This window comes from Pinus tabuliformis, chromosome J (genome assembly GCF_031772625.1).
Source record: "Pinus tabuliformis cultivar Carrire ecotype Pingquan chromosome J, CPIR1, whole genome shotgun sequence".
NCBI lineage: Eukaryota > Viridiplantae > Streptophyta > Pinopsida > Pinales > Pinaceae > Pinus > Pinus tabuliformis.
Window position 1 is genome coordinate 399,495,795 of NC_142295.1, and position 25,053 is coordinate 399,520,847.

General features: G+C 34.2%; 2 protein-coding genes across 2 annotated transcripts; both read right to left on the reverse strand.

The window, feature by feature from the left end:
- Window positions 1-2,640: 2,640 nt before the first annotated feature.
- On the reverse strand, window positions 2,641-21,088 carry LOC149227463 (large ribosomal subunit protein eL8y-like). The gene is made up of 7 exons (XM_089380517.1): window positions 20,893-21,088; window positions 9,562-9,668; window positions 4,843-4,851; window positions 3,422-3,475; window positions 3,156-3,283; window positions 2,860-2,950; window positions 2,641-2,772 (listed from the first exon to the last, which is right to left on the reverse strand). The coding sequence occupies exons 1-7, from the start codon at window positions 21,086-21,088 to the stop codon at window positions 2,641-2,643; spliced, it is 717 nt and encodes a 238-aa protein (XP_089236643.1).
- A 982-nt stretch (window positions 21,089-22,070) lies between these two features.
- LOC149227464 (F-box/kelch-repeat protein At1g80440-like) lies at window positions 22,071-23,012 on the reverse strand. The gene has a single exon (XM_089380518.1). It carries the CDS (start codon window positions 23,010-23,012, stop codon window positions 22,071-22,073), a length of 942 nt encoding a protein of 313 aa, XP_089236644.1.
- Window positions 23,013-25,053: the final 2,041 nt, after the last annotated feature.

Sequence of the window (25,053 nt, forward strand, 5' to 3'; positions counted from 1 at the left end):
AGCTTAGACATTACCAACTCACAAAAACTTCTTCAGATTTATAAGTTTAGATCTTTGTATTTGTTTGCAACAACTCTCTGGAATTACCTTCAGAATTATGCCAAGACTTTAACCTTAAAAATGTGCCAAGCAATATTCCCAGAAGTCTTAATTCATCCCTCGTTTCACATCCTATGGCATTTTCCAAAACTGATTTCAATGTATAACATTCCAATCAAACTTTAATTCTTCTTTAGCAATTTTTTGTCAAATGTTTATGCTTATTCAATAACTCACAGGTGAAAAAAAGATGAATGCCAGCCCAAATATAAATTCTCTTAATGCACATTTCCATAAAAAAATCCTCTTTTTCATATTTGGTTAATTTTCTTGTATTCATTTATTCATTTGGGTAGTGTTGTTGGATCGATTTGTTGCATCTCGGTAGTATTGTTGTCAAGGAAAATTTTAAGGATGGAAATTTATCTTAAACTTTAGAAACCTTGGTGAATCTTGCTAGTCCCTAACATGAAAAATATAAAATGTTTAGCAATATGTTTGTAAAAATATTCAAATTTATAATGATTTTATATAGTCTCTCAAAAACTTTGCCGATTTTTAAGGTAAATTAATTTTATGATATAAAATTTGGGCGAATAATTTTTACAAAAAATGGAAATTAGCGAATAATCTTTTTGGAAAAACATAGAAAATTAGCGCACCTATGAATATTAACCCCTAACATTTTCCTTGATTTGGTTGCAATTCTGCTTTTGGGTTTTGCGTTGAATGCAATTTTTTTTTATCTTCGGTTGTAGTTTGAATGCCATTATGTATTCTGGTTATTAGAGAATGTGTACACTTCTTTATAAGAGGGAATTACATGAAGCCAATGTGAGATTGAGTGAGTCTCTTGTGGTTGAGAAGAGAGCACTGGAGAAAACTAAGAGTGAGAAGTTGTCGACCGATGAGCTTGAGAAGGACACCATTGAGGCTGCTCAGAATAGGGATCAACGTCGACAATTTGAACTTGAAACTGTGTAGAGACGACATGCTTTTGATTTGGTTTGCTTTCAATATGCAACTCAAGAGCTTCAATGGGACAAGAAAAACCTCTCCATTGAGATGGATTCTAAGTACACCGCAGCCAAGTAGGGATTCAGAAAGTGGCTCTCAGTTCGGCATATACATCATGTTTAATGGTTAAGTATGAAAATGATGCTATTGTTGCAAAAATGGGAATTTGAAGCCAAATAAGCATCTGCAATGGCAAGTAAGGCTAATGAAGAGGTTCAATTGTTGAATAAATAATTGACCAATGTTAAGGATATTGAGTTGAAGTTGTGTGATGCACCAAAGTTGAGGTTAACATAACCAAAGAAAATGCAACAAAATTATTAGATTCCCTTGAAGAAGCTGAAGCTGAGATTGTTGCAGCAAAAGAAGATGCACAAAGTGCTAATATGGAAATTTGTATTGTCAAAGATGCTCTTCTGGACAAAGAAAATGAGCTTCATCTAATAAATCAAATGACAATTATGTGTCAATTACAAAAGAAGAGTATGATTTACTATACAAGAAAGCACAAGAGGTTGAAGAACATGCAAGTAAAAGAATAGTAAAGGTCCTTGCCCAGGTGGATCATGCTAATATCAAGGAAAGGGAAGCCCTGCAAAAGTTAAATGTGGTGAATTCAGATGTCGAGAAGAGTATGAAAATTACAGATCAATCTTTTGAGCAGCTAGAGGTTGTCCCAATAGCCAAACTAGCCCTAGAAGGAGATTTTAAAAAGTTGAAGGAAGGGCTAGAGTATTGGAAGAATGATGTTGTAGTAACGACATCTCACAATGGAGAAATGAGTGGAAAGATAGCTAAATTAACAAAGTATAGCTCAATTTTAGGCTAGATTCTCATTCAACATATTGGAAGTAGGTGTAGAAGACTTGCAAGCATTATTAGATTAATTATTATTCCAAATGCATACAAAACACCTTCAACAATAAAAAGATATAATTTAATAAAAATAAGACCATCTCAAGAAAGAGAAAATGTCTTGGAATCAAACATAGAGCATTCAAGTAATTTCATGCTAGGGTAAACCATCTTCTAATCAAGGACCAAGAAATTATAGAACATTAGAAAGGAAAATTTCATCCAATGGAGATAATTTTGTTAGAAAGGAAAATGTCATTCTATTTAGATACTTTTACCATAGTGCAAAAAGTAAAATATATGAAAGTTCATATAAACACATGCTACAAGATTGAGTATATAATTCTTAGCACGTCAAAATAAGGCACACAAAACCAAATATAGATAGCTACATGCATATTTAAACGTTTTACACACTTAAAAGTATATAGCAATATATTTCAACATCAATAACATAACAAAAGACAAAATGAAGATATCATCATCACAACATACAAAAAGTTGTAGAGAATGCATAAGGCCAATGAATGTGTATGATATATTGTTTACTCAACAATTTATCCAGTTGAAAAATGGACAAGTTTTCTAAGCCTTAAGATAAAATTGACTTTAGAGAATTCCTTAGTACAAAATTTATTATGTTAATATACTTATAAATCAAACCGCAACAAACTACATAAGGCAACCAATAAAATTTCAACATTGAACAAATATTCCGAGGATTTATTCTTAAGCGAGCCTCTTTACTACTTCCTTGGCCAAATGTTTTTCCTTGGCCTTTGTTTTTTCCTGAGATTTGGTTCCCATAATGCCACCACGCCATTGGGAACAATACTCATCAAACTTGTCATTGTAGTTAGCCTGCAAGAAGAGTTAATTTATAATTTTGATTTTATGTGGCATTGTTAGATGAGTAAAACATAGTGACTTATAATAACTTATGCGCACCTTTATTTCCTCAACAATATTGATAAATTCCTTCTTATCCTCATTCTTCACATAAGTCAAGCACAAGGTTGTTGTTTCTTTTGTGCACAATCTGCAAAAAAAAATTGCTTAGTGCAGAAGTTCTACATATTAGTTTTCCATGAAAAGTAATCACATATTACTTACAATAAAAAATTGCATAGTGTAGAAGGTATATTAGTTTCCCATGAAAATTAATCACATATTACTTACAATTTAAGCTTTTGTGAACTCTGTCATGCTAAAAAACAGTTAATAAAGGTTATAAATATGCATACCCCTCAAGGAGATGTTTGCCCTTGATAATTTCATATGGGATGTTTATTTTTCTACAAAGTGAAGGAAGCCATACTATCAACTCAATTGGATCAATATCATGTGCAATGACCATCAATTTAGCTTTACTCTGCACGCATACAAATATTCCTTATCATGACTGAGAAGAAGAAATAATTTGTTGGAGGAATACATAACAATACTCCAAAAACAAAGAGCTCCGTTAAAATGCATATTGGAGAAACAATTACAATTACAATTGCAATACTTGCTCAATTATGTAGGTTACTTGATTAATTACATATTTCATAACAATAGGTTTCTTCACTTCAACATGTAGAGTTTCTCACTTTTGATCACCTTATAATGCAATATACTAAAGCAAAATACTTGATCTACTTCTACAAACAAAATTGCGGAAGCTTAATAGATTTTGAGCAAGATCAAATTGAACACATATAACAGAGAATGATAAATCAATGACACATGAACACAAAAGAATACTCTAGGGAAAGCCTCAGCTAAAAACCCCGGTATGTGTAATATCATACAAGTTGAAATATCTCTGTATTACACAAAGCTTTATTTCACACGCTATCCAGCTCTCTGTACAATCCCTTAATGCTACTCATAGACAGAATAGACACAACATATGCCTTCCTTCAGTCCTCCAAGCCTCCTATTTCCTTGCACAGTTTCTCCTAGGTCCTTTGGCTACCACCCGTGTGAATTCACCTCTCACACAACTCACCAAACTCAAAAATAATTGTGAAATCCTCAAGGAATGAATTCCTTCTACATGCAAGAGATATCCTCAAGGGAATATTCTTGCAACTGATAGTACAATGTCCCATCCTCTAATCTCAATTAGGTCTCTGACTGAAATGACATGCATGAGTTATTTATGAGAGAATATTCAGTTATCTAAAGTACACTAATTACATGCATGCATGCATTAACTAACTGAACTCACAATCAGTTCCAAAAATTGTTGGAACTAATCTACCTGGACTTAACTCAGTTAACTGAGCTAACTAATTACAACTCAAAGTACAACTCATCCTGATCTCCTTCATTAAGGGATAACTTCCTCAATCAAAGGGATAATTGTTGCATGTCTTCACACAGATTTCATGTTTGATTTTCTCCAACTAATTAACTCAAGATGAATTAATTAATTATTTTTCAAACAGCTGCTAAGATCAAATTCGAATTTTAATTCTCAATTTTAGTTCAAGGACTAACTAAAATTGGAATGTATCCCGAAATTCTATTTATAGCATTTCTATATTTAACATTTCTTGTTTCTATTTCCAACACTGCCTCTCAACAAGAAAGGGATTATCTGTCACCCCGATCCTATATCTATGGAACTCGAATTTGCATTTTGACAATGCCTTAGTCAAAATATCTGCATCCTGCTCCTCGGTCGAAACATATAGCAACAACATGATCCTCTTCACCACACAGTCTCGAAGATGATGATACCGGATATCGATGTGCTTGGACCTGTCATGAAATACTGGATTCTCAGAGAGTTTGATACAACTATGATTATCACAATAGATCACAATTGGATCCATCCTCTGATCAAACAATCCAACTAGAATTTTCTGCATCCAAATGGCCCCACATGCTGCGTCACTGGTAGCCATGTATTCAACCTCTACTGAGCTAAGTGCAACTGACCTCTGTTTCCTGCTATACCAAAAAACTGAAGTTGAACCAAGGTTGAAAATTCCTCCTGAAGTAATCGTCTGATCTGATGGACTCCTTGCCCAATCTACATCTATGAAGCCCTAAAGCTTCACTCCCTTTGTCCATCTGTACCATAATCCATATTGAGATGTGCCTCTGAGGTATCTCAACACATGCTTTGCTGCCTTCCAAAACAACTTAGTAGGCTAAACCATATCTTGACTCAGTTGGTTCACCACAAAGCACAAATCTAGTTGTGTGTTTACTGAATACATCAATGAACCCACAAGTTGCTGATAAACAGTAGCAGTTACTACCTCACCTGAAGTAGCATCCTCCTTCCTCCAGTTACCTGCTAGAGGAGTCTGCATGGGCTTGCACTTCTCCATGTGGAATCTCCTGAGTATCTGATTAGCATACTTTCCTTGAGACACAAACACTTCCCCATCCTTTTTCCACACTTCCATGCCTAGAAAGTAGTGCATAAGACCCATGTCTTTCCTCTCGAACTCTCTTGCAAGGTCCTCCTTTCAAGACTTGATCAACTGATCATCACCTGTCAATATCAGATCATCAACATAAAGAACAATGATCAATGGCTTACCTTCTACCATGATGTGGTATAGGTTCACATCTACTTCACTCTTTATGAAGCCCAACTCGGTGAAATAGTTGTCAATTCTGGTGTACCAAGCACAAGGTGCTTGCTTCAGCCTGTACAAAGTTCTCTTGAGTCGACACACATGCAACTCACAATCGAAGGTCTCAAAACCTTCCGGCTGCTTTATGTACACCTCTTCCTCAATCTTACCATTGAGGAACGCAGTCTTAACATCCATCTGATGGATCTTCCAACCCATCTATGATGATAGTGCCAACATTGATTTGATAGATGAGTACCTTGCTACAGGAGCAAAAGTCTCATCATACTCGATCCCTTTGACCTATGAGAAACCACGGGCAACAAGCCTTGCCTTATGTTTCTCAACACTACCATCAGCTACTTGCTTTACCTTGTAAAGCCATCGGGAACTCACCATTGACTTGTCCTCCAGTATTGGAACAACATACCAAACACTGTTCCAAAATATGGAGAAGTACTCCTCCCCCATAGCATCAACCCAGACTATTTGCTGCACTGCTTCCTCGAAGGAAGATGGTTCGGTCTCTATACATTCCCCAACCAGGGCCATGTAACCAGTGTACCACTCGGGTGACCTCCTCTATCTGCGCTGAGAAGATAGTTGTCCCACATTCTCTCTCACATCCATCATCAATCTTTCAACTTCCCTTGAGTGTTTCCACCCATCTCTGGAAGACTCTGCATGAGTGGATGTCTCCACTCCTGGATCCTCTACATGCGGCTACTCCACATCAGTCTGAGGCTCCTCCTCCTTAGGAACCAAAAGTTCCTCCTCTGCATGCAACTTGAGCTCCCTCTCAAGGGATACTCAGATGGCCTTCTGCTTGTCGAACTTCATATCTCTGCATACCACTATCCTCTGACTGGTAGGCAAGAACAATTGATAGTTGAGGGGTGTATTAGTGTACCCCACAAGTATCCCAAACTCAGCTGTTGACTCTAGCTTCTTCCAGGAATCTTTGGTCACATGGAAAAATATCAATGAGCCAAAGATCGTGAACTGACTCACATCTGGTCTCTTAGAAAAATCCTCCTATGGTGTCTTCATTCCTAGTATACAATGCAGGTTCTATTCTACAAGTATACTGCTATATTGCATGCCTCAACCCACAAATGAAGTGGTAGTCCTTGGTCATGCATCATCGCCTGAGCTGCTCCCACAATCGTTCTGTTCTTCCTTTCAGCCACCCCATTCTGCTATGGGTTATGGGGTGCCGTCAACTCCCGTTTAATTCCTTCTGCTACACATAAGTCCTTAAACTATTGAGAGACATACTCTCCACCATTGTCACTTCACAAGGCCCTTATTCTATTTCCAAATTCTTTCTCAACCAAGGCTTTGAACTCACAAAACCTTGAGAAGATTTGATCCTTATTCTGCATGAAGTAGATCCAACATCTACGAGAAAAATCATCAATAAAAATAACATAGTACCTTCGTTAGCGGTGGAGGATTTCGAGAATGGTCCACACACATCTGTATGAACTCACTCGAGTATTGCTCCAGATCGATTGTCTCGATCTTGAAAGGAATATATTTCATACTTACCCAAGGTACAACCTTTGCATTTATCCACTTGCTCCAGTTTACCGTTGGGAAGTCTGGTAGAAATCTGCTGCATGATCTTCAAGGCCCCATGGTGGCCCAATATTCTATGCCATAGCTTGCCAATATCTTGGCTTTGCACCAACTCTGCTTTGGAACTCAATGCAGCACAATCATCTACCTCCAGCTTGTAGAGATTCATTACTTGAATCCCAATCCTCTTGGTTTGTCCCGTGCCGATGTGCCTCAGGAATGCCTTTCCTTTACTAAAGACTACATCATAGACTTTGTCTTCCAACATAGGAACGGATACTAGGTTCTTCTTCAGACCAGGAACATACTTTACATCAGTCATGGTGAGAGGAGCTCCATAATCCCTCTGAAACACAATCGTGCCTTCACCTAAAACACGGTACTTTCCATCGTCGCCCATCTCTATGCGCATCTGGAGGTCCTTCTCATCCAAGGTACTAAACAAACTCTTGTCGTCAGTCATGTGGAATGCGGATCCACTATCCAAGTACCAAACACATCCCACCATCGATGAAACCATGCATTTGATGAGGGTGAAATCCAATTTGAACTGTGAGGTCAATGCCTCACCATATAATCCTTTCATTGATCCCTTATTGTATTTCTTTTGTGGACAATTCAGAGCATAATGGCCCACCTAATGATAATGAAAGCATCGCACTTTTGATTTGTCAATCTTCTTCCCACGATGGGAAGAACTTGATTTGGAATGGGAAGCCTTCCATTTCCCTTTCCTCGCCTTACTCGCTAAGGCTAGATTTTCTTCCTCATCATGCTTTGATGAATAACCATCTCTAGTGCTTCTCCTTATCTCCTCTTGCATCAGATCCAACCACATTTGTTCCCAATCTGGCAGTTTCTCTCTTCCATTTACTAATTCTTGGTAGCTATGCTAGCTCTTACGAAGACCGAGGAGAGCAAGACTCACCATCTCATCAGCGACTGTCGTGATTCCTACACTTCCAAGCTCATCCCTATAGGTGGTGAGCTTGTTTAGATATGTAGAGACCATGTCACCCTTTTCACACTTGATTTTCTGAAGCTTGTCTTTCAGTGCCAACTTCCTCTGATCGTTGCTGTTCTGATATAGATCCTTCAATGTTTTCCTCATTGAAAATGGTGTTTCCTTCCCATGGAGATTCGAGACAATGTGGTCTCGAACTCCCTCTAGAAGAATCCTTCTTGCTCTAGCCACACATTTCTTCCATTCCGCCAATTCTTCGGCATTAACTATTGCTAGCTTGGGGACTTCTTGATCAATGAAGTGCTTCAAATAGTTGTCCTCTAATACCGCTTCCATGCGATCCTTCCAGGCTATATAATTCGAGCTGCCATCCAGGGCATACTCGAGTCTGAAAATGTTGAACGCCATTGGTGAAATTTGAGACGTGATAAGATTTCAATTTCTATAATTAAGAACTTCAAAGTTCCAACTTCTCCCTTCTTTATATATTGTTCTCTGTTTTGAACGCCTTTGCTCTAAAACCATATAGAATTTCTCATTGTAGATCACCTGATAATGCAATATACTAAAGCAAAATACTTGATCTACTTCTACAAACAAACTTGCGGAAGCTTAATTGATTTTGAGCAAGATCAAATAGAACACATATAACAGAGAATGAGAAATAAATCACACATGAACACAAAAGAATACTATAGGGAAAGCCTCAGCTAAAAACCCCACTATCTGTAATATCATACAAGTGGAAATATCTCCGGATTACACAAAGCTTTAGCTCACAAGCTATCCAGATATCAGTACAATCCCTTAATGCCGATCATAGACAGAGTAGACATAAGATATGCCTTCCTTCAGTCCTCCAAGCCTCCTATTTCCTTATGCAGTTTCTCCTGGGTCCTCTAGTTGCCACCTATGTGAATTCACCTCTCACACAACTCAGCAAACTCAAAAATCACTATGCAATCCTAAAGGAGTGAATTCCTTCTGCATGCAAGAGATATCCTCAAGGGAATATTCCTGCAACTGATAGTACACTGTCCCATCCTTTGATCTCAACTGCGTCTCTGACTAAACTGACATGCATGAGTTATTTATGAGAGAATATTCATTTATCTGAAGTACACTAGTTACATGCATGCATGCATTAACTAACTGAACTCACATTCAGTTCCACAAACTGTTGGAACTAATCTAACTGGACTTAATTCAGTTAACTGAGCTAACTAATTACAACTCAAAGTACAACTCATCTTGATCTGCTTAATTAATTGATAACTTCCTCAATCAAAGGGATAACTATTGCATGTCTTAACATAGACTTCATGTTTGATTTTCTCCAACTAATTAACTCAAGATGAATTAATTAATTATTTTTCAAACAGCTGCTAAGATCAAATTCGAATTTTAATTCTCAATTTTAGTTCAGGGACTAATTAAAATTGGAATGTATCTCGAAATGCTATTTATAGCAATGCTATTTTTACCATTTCTATATTTAGCATTTCTTGTTGCTATTTTCAACACAACAATTTTCCCTTCTGCCTGACCCTTGGATTTTTTCAGAAGCCTTTCCTTCTCTGCAAGTTTATCTTCTAGCCTATATTTTTGAATCATCTTGAAAAGGTTGACAACTACATTAAAACAAAAAGTATAAGCCAAAGGGCTCAACCAATACACAATGTAAAAAAACAACCACAGACAGTAGAAAATAAAAGATACAACTACCCTATCTAGTCTAACATATACATCGGTCCTTCAAAGATCATTTCAAAATAAGAAGGAAAAAAAGCATAATTCATGCATAACTAAAATACCAAAAATACTTAAAAGCAGAAAAATTCTACTTCAAGGTGGTCTTGGCAAAAAATAATGTTGCTACACAATGATCTATATTTGAGCACAACGATAAAAAACATGCACAACAATTATTTCTCATATTTGTCAAACATTGGTCAAAAGAAAATTATATGGTAATCATCAATAAAACCATATTCATATGTTACCCAATTAAATCAACAAAATATAGAATTGATTGAGATACTCTACATAATAAATATGAATTGAAAGGATCTATTTCCAGGTGTTTTAACTTTTTTCTTTGTTATTATGAGTATGAAAATATCTTGAAAGCTTACCCTTGAGTCAAACTCTATTCGGCTTAGCTGATGGGCCACGTTAACATATTCATAAGTCATTTTTTCTGAATATGAATCAAGCCCACAAATAGTCAAATTCACCAACAACAAGTTAGGCTCACATTCCCTCATCATTGAAGCTTTCTAATTATGGCCAAACAACTACAAAAATCAAATTAGTTGTTGTTAATAATTTTTGGTTTTCTTTTAATTCTATAATTCAGTTTTAAAGGATGTTTACACTTTAGTTTCTTGTACAATAGTTGTTGTTAGTCAAGTGTTTTTATAGTTTTATAGAGGTGATCGAGTTTGATTTTATCTAGGTGAAATGACATCATAAAATAAAGCCCATCCACTATGCTCCCTATACTATTCTATAGTAGGTTGGTGCGAATGCATGTGATTTAGATTTTCCTTTCTAGCTTGGAAAAATAAAGAATAGTGACTTATAATAGCTTATGCACACCTTTATTTCCTCGGCAATATTGCTAAATTCCTTCTTGTCCTCATTCTTCACAAAAGTCACGAACAAGGTTGTTATTGTTTTTTTGTGCACAATCTGCAACAAAAACATTCGTAGTGCAAAAGTTCTACATATCAGTTTCCCATGAAAAGTAATCACATATTACTTACAATTTAACAAAAATAGTTAACAAAGATTATAAATATACATACCCCTCCAAGACATGTTTGCCCTTGACAATTGCATATGGGATGTTTATTTTTCTACAAAGTGCAAGAAGCCATACTACCAGCTCAATTGGATCAACATCATGTGAAATGACTACTAATTCAACTTTACTCTGCACACACACAAATATTCCTTATCATGACTGAGAAGAAGAAATAATTTTTTGGAGGATTACATAGGAATACCCCAAAACGAAAGAGCTATGTTAAATCTTATAAAAGGAATTTGCTGAGGAACATAGGATACAATTGTTTTGAGAATAAATATTCTTATGCATTTTATGTTTAAACATAAAAATCTAGGAGAAAAAAAACACCAAGGTAACTCTAAAACTGAATTTGACCAAATCTTCCAGCTCACATCCAAGGAGTAGAGTTGTTGGAGAAAAAGTGAAGCACAAGGAACTCAACAGAAGAAGTTTTGAGTAAATTCCAATAAAGGACATGATAAGAACAAAAATGAGCATATCATGCGTTTAGAAAGGGAGCAACTGGGTAGTCATGCTCAAAAAGGGGAGGATCCATTATATCACCCAGATGAGGTAAACAAAGACACAACTATGTCATTCCAACATAAAGATCCAAATGTCAATTCATGCCAGAAAGAGAAGCTTATGGAGCAAGAAAGATCCAAATGTCAATTCATGCCACAAAGAGAAGCTTATGGAGCAAGAAAGATCCAAATGTCAATTCATGCCAGAAAGGGAAGCTTATGCAGCAAGAAGGTTTTCACATCAATAGATTTACTAGGATTCCTAATGCAGATAATTTGGAGAACAATGCAGAAATTTATGAGCAAACACCAGAAAGAAACTACTAGTTTCATTCAAACAATGTGATTTTGGACTCTTAATCCTAAAACAGACAGGTTGGAAATACTTCAGTCTATGAAAACAATGACGATGATGACGAAGACAACGATGACGATGACGAGGACATGTATCACAAACAAGGATATTTTTATTTCTTTGCTATAAATAAATCTCATTTTTTTAATTAAAATATATTAAAATTAATTTTCAAATATATATTACTTTTTTCTCTTGGCAATGAAAATATTTAATTATTAATAAATGAATTTCTATTTGGTGGGATTTTTTTTTATGTTTTTATTCAACTAAATTTAAAAATCTATAATATTATGGAGAGAGTGATGAGAGTTAATAGGCCTCACAAATTGTAACCTTGCTTTGATACCATATGTAACAATCCATATTTAAAATATACAACTAAATCTATTAATAATCAACACACAAACTGTTCGACTAAATGACATAGAATTTTTGAAACCATTAGCAGAGAAGACTTACTAGTAGTGATGATATACCTTACCTATGATTCTGAGTTGTAATGCTACATAGATCTTGTTGACTGCAACAAAGGTTTGGGGATGACTCTCCACCCAACCATAGGCTCAGTGGCACATAATATTTCTACAGTTGGCCACCCCAAGCCCTAAATCAACTACTACTGCTAGGGAATCCTTCGTCTCACAACACTCTCCTTCCAAAGGTATGAATAATGCTTCTCATCTCCCTTTTTACCCATTAAATAGAAAAGCTAGTTGCAAAAATGGAAAGGGATTGGAAAGATATCCACATGCACATAATCCATGTGTCAACATGCCAACTTTTATTTATTTATTATAATATTTACTTAATTCAACCATCTTTTCTTAATTTTTTTTTCTTATTCTATTATTTATTGTTTTATTTCATTATATATTAATATTATTTCATTTATTATTTTTAATATTATGGGGCATTACATCATAATGTAATCCAAATGTATTATTGAAATATTTATTAGATTTATTATTTTATTTTCTAGCTAAAGCATGTTCTTCATGCTTTTAGGGTTTATTGAGTCAAAAGAAATTTGTCATGAGTAAAAGAAAAGTACTTGAGTCAAAGTCCCATTTGGACTATTGTAAGAAAAAAGAAAAATATTTTATTTTGAGTCAAAATAGCTAAAAATGTCATCGCAAGCCCAAGTCAGCCTCCTGGACAAGTCGACCTAGAAGAGGCAACTATTCGATATTCGACCCTCTTGGATGTGTATAAATAAGACAAGTTCGACCTCATTTCATCACTCACTCACAACTTCGATTTTTGTGCAATTCAAAGGAAGAATTTCAGTGAAAGTCAAAATATAAAGAAAGCAGAGTCAAAAAAGAGAAAATTTATATTTTTTGCCCTAACATATTCACATGTGCAAGATTTTTTGTGGTATTTCAGTGTTGGCACAGGGCCAAGATTTAGCCATTTATTGCAAGTTTGAAAATGCTGTCGCTTGATAAAAAATTTCAGATATTTGACTAGTGTTGACCTTCCTGATTTGGTTGGAAGAGAAGTGAAAGAGGGTTGCCTTGGGTCTTATGGCAGTGTTAGTCTTGGTTTTTGGGTCTTGGAAATCTCAGTTTGATCTCATTCTATAAGAAGAGGGTTTATTGGGTTTTCCCCCTTGTGGGGTTTTTCCCTGGCTTGGAGCCTACATCTTTATGTTCTTTGTCACTTGTGATCTTCATGTTTGTATATTTTTGGTAATTTCTTGATGAAGAAAAAAATTATAAGTAAGGGTCATAGCATGGAGCTAAATTACACATTTTAGCAAAATGAGGGCACGTTTTGGTGAAAAATGTATGCTCAATCAAGCAATTTTTAAGCGCTCGATCGAGCGTTTAAACAAACCCTCAATCGAGACATTTTCTAACTTGAGTTAATGACTTGATCGATAGGTATGGCTCAATCGAGTTATATTTTTTTATCAAGCTATATTTTACCATTAATAACATTAATAAATTTTGGTAAGGGGGATGACATGTTAGGATTTTTAATGGCTCAATTGAGTGTATGTCTCAATCAAGCCGCTAGTTAACCACATATGCGACTCGATTGAGGGTTACTTTAATGATTGATCGAGTAATTTTAATTTTTATTATAAGCGCTCGATTGAGCTCTTGACGTCCTAAAAATTATTGTTTCAGCACCCCTTCTGCAAATTCCTCTGCAACCCCATTTTGTACCCTAGTTGATTTAGGATAGAATTAGTCCTTAAGTAGCGGAGTTGATCGTGTTGGATTCGTGAAATAATCCTCTATCCAATGGTATATGAATTTGACACTTTTGAATTCATATGATATTTTTCATCTAATTTCTTTTAAACATAACACTTTAAATTTTTTTTGTCAGTTTCAAAGGGGATGAATAAAAAATCAATAACATAAAATATACACAACAAAAAAATTTCAAAAAATACCACTGTCTTCACTGATGAGTCCTCTACAAAAAGGTACTCTTCGTTTTTCAATTTATTTTAGGAGTTGAAAAAAATCTTACGTGAACATATGTCTCCAAAATGTAATTAAAATATTACTTCACCAACTTTGAAAAATAATAAAAAAATATAATTTTTCATAAAAAAACAAAATTTTAAGATGAAAAAATTAGTTCTTTCTGTGTATATCATGTTTATATATATATATATATATATTTTTACAATTACACATTTTAGACTAAGTTATGCTAGGTGAACACACACATACCTCTTAAGCTTTGCGAAAATTTGCAAGGACATATATTGCATTTAACGAAAATTGAGAGATTATACGACACTAATTTGTTTTACAAAAAATATCATTAGGACAACAACATAATTCTCCACATATTTTTTTTGACTCAGAATCAAAATTCATAATGATTATATGAATTTTGAGGGTTGCAATTCGATAAAAGAGGAAAAGCTTGAAATTTCATTGCCACATTTGGCCCAAAAGTGTAACCCATCTTCATGCTTTCACCCGTAATAAAATGCCAACAACATTCTCAAGTAATTATCAAATAAGATAAATCACCCTAATCTACAAACATAATGATTTCTCAACATGGTATCAGAGTTAGGGTGAAGGAAGGGCAACTTAAAGATCACTCTTGTTGGAACATTTGAAGATAGTTCTACAATAATCATTAACTACATTTGACGACATCATTTGTAATAATTATAATTGAAGAAATTCTTTTATCAAGGTAAATAGGAAGAATATCCAAAGACCATCATATTTGTAGCAGAAGAAGGCCACTGTAGCAACTATCTCTCTCTCTCTATATCATTGAATGCTTTTGGAAACAGTCAAGTTCATCATCATAGAAACTAATACATTCTTGTAGTAGCCATCCTTGAAGACATCACTACAAGAATTCAATAACATATTTGAAGAATCTTGGAAGCATCCTCAACATTATTGAAGTGCTTCTATATTAACCTACTCTTCTTTGACAAGTAAGTACTTTACTACATTATATGTCTCAATCCTCTAGTCAAATGAGATTTGTTTGTAAGGAAGGAAACAAGCTCAATGGAGCGTCTAATTTCAAGGCCTGGAAGAAAAGAATTGATTTGGTTCTCATAGAAAATGAAGTCATGGATTTTGTTCTTGGTAAAGTTCCAGAACCAGATAAGAACAATGCTCAAGCAGTGGAAAAATAAAATAAGAGAGAAGCCATGGCTCAAAGAATCCTCTTTTGAGTCTATCAAAGATGATCTCATCTCCTTTGTTTTAGATTTGTCCACATTCGAAGAAGTCTATGAAAAATTGGTGAGATTATATTCTGTCAATACTATTTGTTAGAAAATATCACTAAGAAATAAACTTTATAGAACAAGGATATCAAAATATGAAGATATGGCCTCATATCTTATGAAGGTCTCAAAATTGAAGGATCAATTTCAAGGAATTGTAAAAGTCATATCTAATTCGGAATTAATCACTTTTGTACTCAATTCCCTACCTCCAGATTGGAGTGGTTTTGTAAGTAGAAAATATGCAAGAAAATAAATTCCAATATTCAAAGAAATTTAGGCACAATGTGTTCTAGAAGAAGCAATGGTAAAGTCCAAGAATGACACCAAACCTAATAGTGAAAATGCTCAAACTTTTGCTTCTAGATCAAAGAAGAATTTTGGAAGATTTGGAAAATTTTGAACCTTGTCATAGGTACAATAACAACAACTACAATCAACCATGTGGAAATCAAGAAATGTCTAAAGTGAAATGCTTTGGTTGCAATGGATTTGGAGATTATAAAATAGATTGTCCCAAAGATCCTAAGAGCAAGAAGAACACCAAAAAGAAAGAAAGAAGTGAATATTACATTTCAAAAGATGAAGAAGCTAAGAAATCAAAGATTGAAGACAACAAGGACCTCTATTATTAAAGGATTTGACTAATACTAGGTTTGCATACAATTTATTTGTATGGGAGTTAGAGTGGAAATTACAATTACACATTTGTGTAGAAGAGTTTTGAGATTCACAAATTATAGTATCATGAAGAAGCATATAGCATTGGAAGAAGTAAATTATATATGAAGTTATAGAAGGGATATACTCCATTTCATATCTTCACAAAAGAGTTGAAATCAATCACCACATCATCCAATTAGCCAAAATAGAAGAGTTTGGGTCATAAAAAATTGTCTTCACATCATTATGCAGTCACATGCATTTTACAATCACCAAAGAAATTATTTTTATCATGAATATATTGAACCAATCGTATAACAAGGACTGCAAGATTTACAATAGAAGCAAAAATATAATAGAATCAAGGTTGTTTTGCAACAATATAGAAGTTTCAAAGTTTAACATATGGAAGAATTAAAAGAATTTATCATAAATATATTCTACTAGAAGAACATGGAAACAACGTTGAAGCAGTCTAGAAGTATAAAAGTATGAAAATAGTCTAAAAGCAACATGGAAGCATAAAAGAAGGAACCTCATCATTTATGGACATCATCTTCAAAGAATGTTAATGTAGTAGTTCAAAAGTAGTCAACCGAACGAAAGCATGAGAGAAAGAAGTGTGTTTGTCTTAAAAAATGTTCTTCATTAGACATCTAGAAAATGACTCATATCTTCAAAAGAATTGAAGGAAGAATTTAATGCATGAAATATAGTTGGACATGAAATTAATAGAAAAGAGATGATATGTTTTGGTCAAAGAGTTGAAAAGGAAAGTCAAGATACTTCTAGATGGACATTTGACATATGGCAACAAACACACATCATTGGAAGAACTTTTTGATACTACCATTGGTATTTATTCAAAATAATTTTTTGAATAATGTTAAGAAGTAATGTGGACTTCAGAAGGAGCTAGAAGCAGAAATTGACTTGAAGGATATTACAACTTGAAAATTGGAGCAACATCAACTATTTTGGAAACTCTGAGAATAAGGAATGACATCAATAATGTCTGGGATATGGTAAGGCTTCATGATTTTTTTTATATAGAAGGAGTATATACACTATAGGGGAAGAAAAGGAAGTGAATTGATAGAAGAAGTCATGAGACAATTTGTTGTTCACTTGATGATATATTGGATTTGATATTGATAAATAATCATCTCACCCACCTCATCTGGAAAGAGGAAGCTATAATTAGTTGTTTTGTCAGGTATTATTGTTGATAAAGATACTACTGATGATTGGAAGTTGTTATAATTTCTTGGAAGCTGTTATAATTGCTGATAAAGATGCCTACTACATTGGTCTTAGTGGAGGTTAATCATCATCATCATGATTTTTTGAATTGAATGAATATTTTATTTATGTCTTAGAAAAGAGAGGTGTCAACTCCACTTTGAGCACAAACGAAATCAAGTGGCGTCACACATCACCCTCATTGTGGGCTTTAAAATACCCCTCTCACACAACCATTAATTTGATTAAATTTTCAATTAAAAATAAATTTTAATTTTATAACCATATACGAGTTGTATTTGATTAAAGTTTCAATTGAAAATAAAATTTTAATTTTATAATCTTTCATATTTAAGGATAAAATATGCACACATACAACTAAAACATACTTAATGTAGCCTTACATTGTAACTTTATTATTTTATTGGGATCTAAAAAGACTTTGCATAGCGTTTCATTGTAATTCTATTGCATCATTATTATATCTACTGAGGTAAGTATATAGCGATCATTATGCCACTAACTATATATTAATTGTGTTAACTTTATTTTTAATATTTTTCTTTTAGGCAAAGTTTTAGTGCAACTAAGCAGTGGAGGCTTGGATGATAATGCTTAACCAAAGTTTTCCTTCTGTTTGATTGGGCAACCAAATGAAACTCTTATTGGAACTTTTCTTTCCATTAATTGGAATAGTACATTAATTTTACAACATATCCTAAGTTTTATTTTGAGCACCGTATTAACTTTACAACATATCCTAATTTTTTTTTGGCAGTGTATTAGCTTCCTTTACAACATTCATAAGTTTTATTTTGAGCGCCAACTTCTAAATACCATATACTAAGTTTTTATTTTTAGGTCAGTTGAACAATGTCGTGGAACATATTGTTGCGATGTGAGCTATTTGACACCCTTCCCACACAGTTGTTGTCAGGGTTTCCTACTAAAATCACAATGAGTCCCACGGGTTATTGTTTTCAAACTTCATACTTGGCTTTTCTCTATATCTTCGCTTTTGGTCTCAGATCAATGAGCTCTTGTACTCGATCTTCATGTGTGCACTCCCTTCTAGTACTTGATCCTTATGTGCACTCTATTTTTTCATGACAATAGGCATAATATTCTTCGATAGCAACATGAGTAAAGAGTAAAGGAAGAGGATTCTTTACCAACAAGAGTAAGGAGTAGAGGTAGCACTTGCATCATAGTGCATCATACATTACTAGTTGGATTATTAATAATTACATTGTTGTTAGTCTCTTTATGATTCCTTCCAATAATGACATCTAGAGCATGGTTTTGACTTGTCTCGACTCAATCACTTTTGTCAATTTGCAACAAAACTTTGCAATTAAACATAAAACCTTATAAACAACAACTCAAATATTAGAACAATGAATTTGTAAAACCAAATTAGCCACTTTCCATTTTATAAAAGAAATGTGGCAAAAGAAATGTGGAAAAATAACTATGTACTTGGGGCAATTACAAGTAAGAATAGGTGACCAAGTGTCAATACCAATGGAATTTTTAAGTCCTTGCCTTCTTTCATCTAGGTTTTGTAAGTATGGCAATGGATTCATACTTTGTAAGTCCTCGTCTTCTTTCATCTAGGTTTTGTAGATATGTAAATGGATTCATTACTTATCACTACTGATGAAGTAAAGAAAAGCACATATGTAGCTTGAGACCGCTAAGTAAGGGGTAGGGGAAAATATCAATGAAGTATTTGGTTCTATAGAAAAAATGTGTCTATCCACAAATGTTCTACAAATTGATCAAGGTTTTTCCCAGATATGTTTGACACCTACAAATTCTGGTGATAGAGACAAAACTTGGGTGACCCCTGCATTTTAGCCTTTGAACGTGGAGGAAATTCCAACATGAAGATATTGGAAACTATAACTTTCCATTGCATTCACCCTTTGTTTGTTTGATTCCACTTTCTTTTCAGTTTGTTTGGCTTATATTGAGGTGTATTTCTTTATGGAGATCTACCACCCCAAGTGAGCATAGCTTTCATATATCAATTTGAGATCTAGAAGAGATGGCTTACGGATTCAACACTTCCCCACAAATTGGGTAAGAAATCCAACAAATAAAATTTATAAATTGTTCCTTACTATTCCCAGCAAATAAAATTGATAAATTGTTCCTTACTATTTATGATTGACTGGTAATATTTTCCATGCATACTTCCTTTTCAACCTCTCAAACAAACCCCTAAAAATTCTAAATCACGTGGAGAAGGACTATACAATATTTGATCAATAATATATATACATATCATCTCTACATGCATTTCAGAGATCTTTTCAACACACCAAGGAATTCGAGAAAGCAACCAATGCACTAAACTCTTATTTTCAAGTATGGGGTAAAGTGTTCATATTTTATCTTTCCTATGTTCAAATATTTAGTTGAAGTGAATAGTGATTGAAACTCTCTGGTTATCTTATTCAATTTTAGCTACCAATACATATATAAAGATGGATCAAAACTAAGCATGTGGATACATCTAGGAAGAGGACCATATTTCTTATTGGTGGATAACACATTGTGTATTTATATATTGAAAATAAATTTGATATGCTACTAATTAGCAAATCTGAGGCATGTGTATGTATAATTTCATTGCTTTGTCATATTATTAATTAGCAAATATGATGCATGTATATGTCTTTTCTTATGGACATGCACAACAAATTGATGCACCATGACAACATATATTGTACTTTTGTATGCAAGATTAACACTGGTAGAGTAATTTTCATTGATCATGCATCATTATCATCAACACCAATAATTTTCATTGTTCATGCATTATTATAATCAACACAGTACATATTAGATTAGACATCCTTGGAAATTTCGTGCATGGATTGAATGTTATGGAAAAATAACACCAAGACACAAATTAAGATATAGGCTGCCCATAATTTTAGTGTGCTCCTTAAACTACTTCATTCACAAACTACTCCTATTCACAATTGAGAATGGGAGACATTTTTGAAACGAGTCATAGTTGCATTACTAAAATAAAATTAATCAATAGTAGAAAAGTAGAATTATTATTTATAGAAAAATACATGGGAATTAATCAAAAGTACATGTATTATTTATAGTAAATACAACATGCTTCTCATGTCCAAGAAAAATGTCATTTTGGAAAATTTAAAATCAAAAATATTATTTATAAAACATATAACATGCTTCTACACCATCAATATAGTGAGAAATGCCATTTTGGGAAATTTAAAATCAAAAATATTATTTATAAAAAATATAACATGTTTCCACACAATCAATATAGCTCAACATGTTGAAGAAGAATGCTATTTTGGACTAAAAAGAAAAAATGAATTTAATTTATAGAAAATACAACATACTTCCACATCATCGAATTTACAGTCAAGGATGTTGGAGAAAAATACTTCCACATCATCAATACAATCCAGTATATTGGAGAAAAATGTCATTTTGAGAAAAAAACCGAAATGTAACATATAAAAAATACAACATGTTTCTACACCAGCAAGTTTACAGTCCAACATGTTGGAGAAAAATTCCATTTCTGGGAAAACTACAAGTCCAATTGGTTGCACAGAAACATATATAGTAGGTCTACCCGATCCAATTGTTTGCACAGAAGCAAATTTAGCAACTTCATTAAAACGTTGAGATGCCACCATACGCAATCGTTCAATTCCAGTCTTGTAGGCAGGTATACCGTCTGCCATTGAGCCTTGTTATTATAATGGGATCAAAGTTTTTTAGTTTAATTGGGATCTAAAGTTTTCTAGTTTAATTGTGTGGTTGTAAGTTTGACATTCATATTTTATGTTTTATATGGTTTAATATCATAGCTTTACATTGTAATTTTATTCAAGTAGGATCCTTTTTATCAGTTTAATTATGGGGTCAAGATCATACTGAGATGAAATATATTGCTAAACGAGGAAGCTCATAGGGCATACTTGACTTTTCAAAGCGATGATAAATCTTCAACAGAAAGAAGCTAAAATGTGGAAGATCCCTTTCATGTCCATGTTTTGAGTTTCTTTTCCATTGTTTTAAGTGGATGCTGCAGCTGTCATTCACAGCTCGGTGCTTGCTATTCTATTGTTTTTGGTCGGTGCGCTTGGCAAGTAACGAGACGACCCAAACTGTTCTCGTGCAGGATTCTCCAAATCTTCTATGGCTAAGCTGAGTGAAATGTAATGTGTTTCTTTTTACATCCAAAACTCCATTCTGAAATTTGTTATCATTTTCAAATCATGTAATATTTTATTTTTCTTGCTGATTTATCATTTCTAGCTCGTCTCAGAATTCATTCTCGTCTATGTGAATGAAGGCCGTTAAGGAAATGAGCCAGACGGGTTTGTCATTCTGATTTGATCATGGATAAGCAAGAAGAAAACATATGGACATTGAGAAACTGTATATAATTCTGGTGAAGCAAGAAGAAAAAATATGGAAATTCAAAAACTGCAGCAGATTTAAGGTTTACAACTCCTACTCCGGAATACGGTTCAGTCCAAAAATATAATTTGAGTTTCAAAACTACAGCAGATTTAAGGTTTACAACTCCTACTCTAGAATACCAACAAAAAATTGAAAATTTTAATAATTCATAACAGCACACAGTTCAGTCCAAAAATATACGATGAGTTTCAAACACTTTGAAAGCTTATTCTGGAATGCCATAAAACTTTTGAAATACTATCTGAAATCAAAAGTACAGGCACGGTGAATCTTATGTCCATTGTGCAGATAAGAGTTTTCTGATCTCTCAATGGCAGTCCACATCCCAGTCCTTTCCGTTTGTTGTCCTGCTGCACTTCTTATAGGCGGGGGCTCATACATATAACAAACCGGAACATCACTGTCAACATAACCGTGAACAAAAATCTTCTCACGCCACGCTACAGAACGCGAAATCCATCGAAGGGTTTTAGGAAGAGAACCCAGGGCCCTCCAAACGTTTTCATCGGAATCGTATTCCATCACTCCCCGCTGCTTCTCAAACGAATACAACCGCCCGGAAGAAGAAACAACCAGACACCTCCGTGGGTCTCCCCCGGTATCCGACATATTCTCCAGCGTTGTCCATGCCCCTGTTTCTGGATCATAAACTTCTGCACTCCACCCGATTAGATCACCCTCCTCATCACTGTCACCGCTAAGATCACCCTCGTCATCACCCTCCTCATCACTGTCACCCCTAAGATCACCCACCTCATCAATGTCACCGCTAATAACGAAAAATTTGCCGTCAAGGAAAGCGCCATAGCTCATATCCCGTCCACGGCTCATGTCGGGAAGAAGCTTCCATTGGTCTTCAAACACATTGTAAACAGCTGCAGATCGCAACAGATTTTCATTTCCATCCTGTCCGCCGGCAACGTAAATGAGTCCTTGCGGCGAAACCGAGTAAGCACCCAATGTTGGACTCACCGGCATGTCGGCACCGCGGCTCCACTTACTCGACGCGAAATCGAAGATGAAAACGGTTTTGAGACGCTCCTCTTGGGGTATGGGATTACATCCGCCTAACAAAACCAGCCTTTGGTTGACGCCTCTGAGGTTTCCATGGGAATGGTAAGGAACTCTTAACAGACACTCTCGCTGTAATTGCCATGGAAGAACAGCAAAAGGCTCCATTTAAGAGATGTACTACCAGATAGTGAATATGAACTTGGGAGACTCTTTCAAATCAGATAAGCCGGAACCTAAGCTAACCTAAGTACAGAAGTAGACTTTTCCTGCTTGGATAGGCTAAGCACAATAACTTCCGTCGATACCAAAGCCAGATGGAACATAACATACAATAAAGAAGCACAGAGATGGAATGAAAGGGAGAAAGATCAGAATAAATAAGAATTCAGGTAACAACAGCGAAACCCTACTAGGGAAACCCTACCAACTTAACCGAAAATGGTAAATTTTTATTTTTATTTTTTATTTTTCGGTATGGGGTAAATTGTTCCCTTTTTCTTTTTTTAAGGGTTTTTTTTTTTCGAAGTTACTGAAGATATAAATAGATTTAATATTTTGAATATACTTTAATTGTGGAGGGTTTATAGGTCAAACTTGTATTTACAATATACTATTATGATATTTTTAAGTAATTTTAAGGGTTATTGAAGATACAAATAGATTTAATATTTTTAATACACTTTAATTGTGGAAGGTTTATAGGTCAAACTTGTATTTACAATAGACCATTATGGTATTTTAAATAATTTTAAGCAAAAAACGTGCCAAAAAATTTTCTTTTTTTGCTACAGCCACGTGTAGGGTAATAGGGTAAATGTGTACGACTCAAATGTAAGATGTGAGATGCTAAATATTTTTTAAATGTAATTTTGGTTTTTATCAATAAAATTATGAACAATTTTTTAGATTAAAGAAAATATAATATACATATTACATTAAAATATATAACATATATATAATACTTATCAAATAATGTCTATTTTACCATATCAATTAAAATAATGATTTCATAACCATTAACTTATAAATATGATTTTTTACAATACCCTGGACCAATATCTAGAAGAGAAAGATGGAGAGAGGGACGGAAAAAGTGACAGGAGGGAAGAAAATCATAATACTATGGGCTAATACCATGGTCTATCAATACCATGGGTCATCTAGGATTTTGATTATTATGTTATGGATCTAGGCTTTTAATTATTCTATTGCAATATCGTGGGCCAATACCAAGGCTTATCAATCCCACATGCCCAAAAACCATAACTGATCTCAAAATTAACATACTTTTCAAATACTTTAATTTAATTTAATTTTATAACAGTTTTTAACTAGCATTTCAACTACATGTTGCAAAGGAAACGCCGTAAGGCATAAATTGAGGAACAATTTAAATAAGATGCAAAGATGTAGAAATGAAATTGTAAAGCTGTATAAATTGAAGCTGATTTTGGGTGCCTAAGACTATATTTTATATTAATTATTAAATTAATATTGCATATACATTTCATAAAATTAAACCAACTTATAATTCACGACAATCTCTAAGTTTGGCTTTGGGTCATTAACATGGTGATGCTTTGTCTCAACCACTAAACCACCATAGTAAACCCAATGAGTCTATACACAAGAATTTATTCTTTATTAGAAGAGCAACGACTCTACGCACAAGAATTTATTCTTTACTAGAAGAGCATATTTCTTACCCATATCCACAAAAAGAATGCAATGTGGAAAGCATTCCGCAGAACAAAATCTCTGTTATTATAACTTATAGCATTGTTCAAGCCAACGCACATTTTGGAAGATCAAATGGCAATAAGTTTTGAAGAATTCAATTAGAAAATGTCCAAGATCATTGGCTCACATGATTAATGTTACCCTACACACAAGAATTTATTCTTTATTGGAAGAGCATATTTCTTACCCATATCCACAAAAAGAATGCAATGTGGAAAGCATTCTACAGAACAAAATCTCTGTTATTATAACTTATAGCATTGTTCAAAACAACAAAACTATCTGCACATTTTGGAAGATCAAATGGCAATAAGTTTTGAAGAATTCAATTAGAAAATGTCCAAGATCATTGGCTCACATGATTAATGGTACCCTGTCCCATGAATCTAATATTTTTATGCACTTACAATTAAGGGAGAAAACAAGATCCAAAGAATGTATACCACAGGGACCAATAAACAGTTTA

Bases quoted from the DNA above. Each gene is read 5' to 3' on its own strand.
- LOC149227464 (XM_089380518.1), bottom strand. From the start codon at position 23,012: ATGGAGCCTTTTGCTGTTCTTCCATGGCAATTACAGCGAGAGTGTCTG.
- LOC149227463 (XM_089380517.1), bottom strand. From the start codon at position 21,088: ATGGCAGACGGTATACCTGCCTACAAGACTGGAATTGAACGATTGCGT. The intron at 9,669-20,892 runs GTAAACTTGCTG...GTTTTAATGTAG, and splicing joins TTTCTCCAACATGTTGGACT to TTGTCAACCTTTTCAAGATG. The intron at 2,951-3,155 runs GTATGCATATTT...TTTTTTTTGCAG, and splicing joins GGCAAACATCTCCTTGAGGG to ATTGTGCACAAAAGAAACAA.